General features: G+C 48.5%; 1 protein-coding gene and 1 long non-coding RNA gene across 5 annotated transcripts in view; one reads left to right on the top strand and one right to left on the bottom strand.

The window, feature by feature from the left end:
• Nucleotides 1–1,309, bottom strand: part of ITGAL (integrin, alpha L (antigen CD11A (p180), lymphocyte function-associated antigen 1; alpha polypeptide)) — a 46,653-nt gene extending 45,344 nt beyond the window's left edge. For 3 of the 4 annotated variants that reach the window (XM_005882034.2, XM_005882036.2, XM_014529797.1), the window contains exon 1: nucleotides 967–1,309. In XM_005882034.2, the coding sequence (XP_005882096.1) occupies nucleotides 967–1,021 (55 nt within the window). In that variant the 5' untranslated portion in view covers nucleotides 1,022–1,309. The remainder of the gene's footprint in view (nucleotides 1–966) is intronic. The other variant, XM_005882035.2, reaches the window with a different exon arrangement.
• The window catches only part of LOC106724033, a 25,186-nt gene extending 23,002 nt beyond the window's left edge, over nucleotides 1–2,184 (top strand). Inside the window, exons 3-4 of the long non-coding RNA XR_001359782.1 lie at nucleotides 1,218–1,220; nucleotides 2,170–2,184. This is a non-coding gene — a long non-coding RNA (uncharacterized LOC106724033). The remainder of the gene's footprint in view (nucleotides 1–1,217; nucleotides 1,221–2,169) is intronic.
• Nucleotides 2,185–3,673: the final 1,489 nt, after the last annotated feature.

Raw genomic sequence — 3,673 nt, 5'->3', positions numbered from 1 at the left:
GGCCTCCGGACCAGGCAGAGCGAGGGCTGGAACCAGCCTCCCTGGCCTCCCCCGAGGGCCTCGGCTCAGGGAGATGTGGGCTGCGACGCCCTGCTCCCCGGAGCCTGGCAGTCCCAGGGCCTGGGAAGGACACGACTTCCCGTTGGCCTCTCAGCAAAGAAGGAAGGATGAGAAGGCAGAGGCCCGTGGGAGAGGAGCAGACGGAAGGGGCCCCAGGAGGAGCTGGGGATGTCCCAAGGCAGGGTGTATCTCCCACACACTCATTTCTCCTTGAGCCGGGGCCCAGGCGCCTGAGAACTCAAATAGTTATCCTCAGGCTTCCTCCCACACACAGCCTCAGGGTTTCAAGATCCCCGCGAAGCTCCCTCCTCCCTCCTCCCTCCTCCCTCTTCCCTCTTCCCTCCTCCCTCTTCCCTGCTCTTATGCTCCCACACTCCCCACCGGCCAGGGACCAGTCTCTTCCTTGGCCTCGGATCTCGGATTCCCGACCTCAGGCAGCCTGGGCTGCAAGTCCCAAGCTTTCCTCTGGCCCTGCTGGCCTTCCGGGCACCAGGCTTATTTCACAGCATCCCCGGCTGTCAGAGGCGAGGCCCCAGCATTGTTCAGGTGAAGGGACTGAGGCCCAGAAAGGGGGCAGGACTTGCCTGAGATGCCACAGAGAGGAGCACCGGGTGGACCAGACCCCGCACAGCTCTGTGTACCCATTTCCACCTGCCTGGGGAGGGGCCCACTCCCTCACCTCTCACTGTTGCCATCCTGGTCCCCCTCCCCTGTCTTTCCTCCACACCTGGCCTATGCTTTGGACTCTGACTTTCTTTGGGCCCCTCTCCTCTAGATCCCTGGGCCCCACATCACCTTGGCCAGTGCCACCCCGAGAGCAGCTCCTCCTTGGCTCTCGTTCGGTAAGGCCTTGCGGTTCCCTGGCCACAGCCACATGTCCCTCCCCGCCTCTCCTCTCTTGCTTACCAAGGAGAAAAGGCCCAGGCAGCAGCAGCCTCGCTACAGTGATGAACCAGTTCATCTTTGAAGCAGGCGGGTCTCAGAGGACCCTGGGGATTGCTGGCGACCTAGACGGGGCGAGAGAAGGAAATGATAATGCTTTGGGGCGTCTTGAAGTGGAACTTTCTCACAGCGGCGCCAGCTGATACCACTGGGTGGTGGTGAAGGAGGGGTTGAAGGGGTTGTGAAACCGCGGAGTCTGAGAGAGGAAGTGTAAGCAGGTTAGAGACTTCCTGTGCTGCTTGCATTTTCACATCATCCAGGAGCAAGCGGCACCAAGAGCCGCCGCATCTTCACATCTTCGTCTCTCACTGACTCATGAACCTGAGCCGCTTTCAAGCTCAGTAGGGGACCGTCCAATAAACTGAGGTACAGCCATAATGGGGTGGCGTCCTCTTACCATGGAAAGATGCCCATAACACACTGTGAGGTAAAAAGAGCACGTTACAGAGCAGTGCATTTAGAAATTCATTTTTATTCTAAAAAATCAAAAATAACGCCCACAGAATGGGAGAAAATATTCACACATTATACCCGATATGGGACTTAAATCAAGAACAGATAAAGAACTTTTGCAACTCAACAATAAAAAGACAAGCCATTATTTTAAATGGGCAAAGAATTTGAATAGTCATTTGTCCAAAGATGATATGCACATGGCCACAAAGATGCTCAACATCATTTAGTCATTAGAAAAATTGAAATCAAAACCAAAATAAGATACCACTTCGCACTCACTAGGATGGCTAGAATGAAAAAGAAAAGAAGTGTGGGTGAGAAGGTGGGGAAATTGGAACCCTGGTACTTTGCCAGTGGGGATGTAAGATGGCGGAAAACAGTTTGACAGTTTCTCAAAAGAGAGAAATGGCAAACATAGAGTTACCATCTGACCCAGCGATTCCGAGGTATAGACCCAAAAGAATTGAAAATACATACATGAATTTTCATAGCAGCATTATTCATGTTAGGGAAACTGGGAACAATGCAGTGTCCACCACATGATGAATGGATAAACAAAACGTGGTTTGCAGCCACACAATGGAATATTACTTGGCCGTAAAAAGGAATGAAGTGCTGGTGGATGCTACAACACGGATGGACTTTGTAAATATTATAATAAGTTAAAGAAGTCAGGCACTGAAGGTCACGTGCTGCATCGTTCTATTTAAGTGACATGTCCAGCATAGGCAAATCTAGAGAGACAGAAAGTAGATTAGTGGCTGAGAGGACGGGGGGAGTAGGGAATGAGGAGTGGCTGTGGTGGGTATAGGGTTTCTTTTTGGGGTGATGAAATGTTCTGGAATTAGATGGTGGTGCTTGTTGCACAACGTTATGAATGTATTAAAAACCACTGGGTTATACACTTAAAAACGGTAATTTTATGATATGTAAATTATACCTCAAAAAAGGAAGAAGCTGAAATTATGTGTGTATGTGCAAGTGTAAAGCAAACCCACGGTAATTTTATGATATGTAAATTATACCTCAAAAAAAGGAAGAAGCTGAAATTATGTGTGTATGTGTGTGAGTGTAAAGCAAATCTGAAAGGACACACAACTAAACTCCAAACAGAATAAGGTTTATACTTTCTGTATTGCCTGAAAAAAATACCTTTTACAACGAGGATGTATAATGGGAAGTTTTGAAAGAATAAAGATGTTAAAAGCACAACGGAATAGAAGTGCTGTATCTGTTTATGGGAAAGTGGGCAGGACACTGAGCCTCCCTGTGTGGTGAGGAGGGCCTGCTCCCCCTGCCTGGCCACTGCCAGCGTCCGGCCCCGGGGAAGGCGTGTGCACGCCGGTCACTCATCACCCCCTGCCCACAGCTACCAGGTGGCACGCTGGCTCCTGGGCATTAGGTGAGGTCAGAGAGCCTTTTTCAAATTCAGTTAAAATCAGATCATTCAGACTGGCTTCTCTGATGCTCTGTATGACAGTTCCAATTTACATTGAACCGAATTCTTTTGTTTTGTTCTGAAATTACAACACTATGCATTTTAAAATTCAAAAGTTACAGAAGTGTGTAAAGGATAAAGACTCTCTCTTAACATCCACCTCCTGCTTCGAACGCTCAAAAGGAACCATTGTTAACAGTTTGGAGCCCTGCAATCGTCATGACAAGATGTTGTTAGTGCTAGTTAACCATTCAGGTTTGATCTGTTTGGAAAAACTGTCATTATCTCAGCAGAGAACATCAACCGGGAATTAACAGGCCAATCAGCTCTCTCCAGCGTGAAGGTTTTCCTTTCCAGCGGTTCTCAACCTGTGGGTCGCGAACAATGAAAACACATCCTGCAGATCAGATATTTACATTACGATTCATAACAGTAGCAAAATTACAGTTATGAAGTAGCAACGAAAATAACTTTATGGTTGGGGGTCACCACAACATGAGGAACTGTATTAAAGGGCCGCGGCATTAGGAAGGTTGAGAACCACTACTTAGGCCAGTGGTCGGCAAACTCATTAGACAACAGAGCCAAATATCCACAGTACAACGATTGAAATTTCTTTTGAGAGCCATATTTTTTAAACTTAAACTATATAGGTAGGTACATTGTTATTAACTTAATTAGGGGACTCCTAAGGCTTAGGAAGAGCCACACTCAAGGGGCCAAAGAGCCGCATGTGGCTAGCGAGCCGCGGTTTGCCGACCACAGACTTAGGCCGTC

This window comes from Myotis brandtii, unplaced genomic scaffold, assembly GCF_000412655.1.
Source record: "Myotis brandtii unplaced genomic scaffold, ASM41265v1 scaffold698, whole genome shotgun sequence".
Classification (NCBI taxonomy): domain Eukaryota; kingdom Metazoa; phylum Chordata; class Mammalia; order Chiroptera; family Vespertilionidae; genus Myotis; species Myotis brandtii.
Note: the sequence above shows the minus strand (reverse complement) of the source record. Positions and strands in the feature narration are given on the sequence as shown.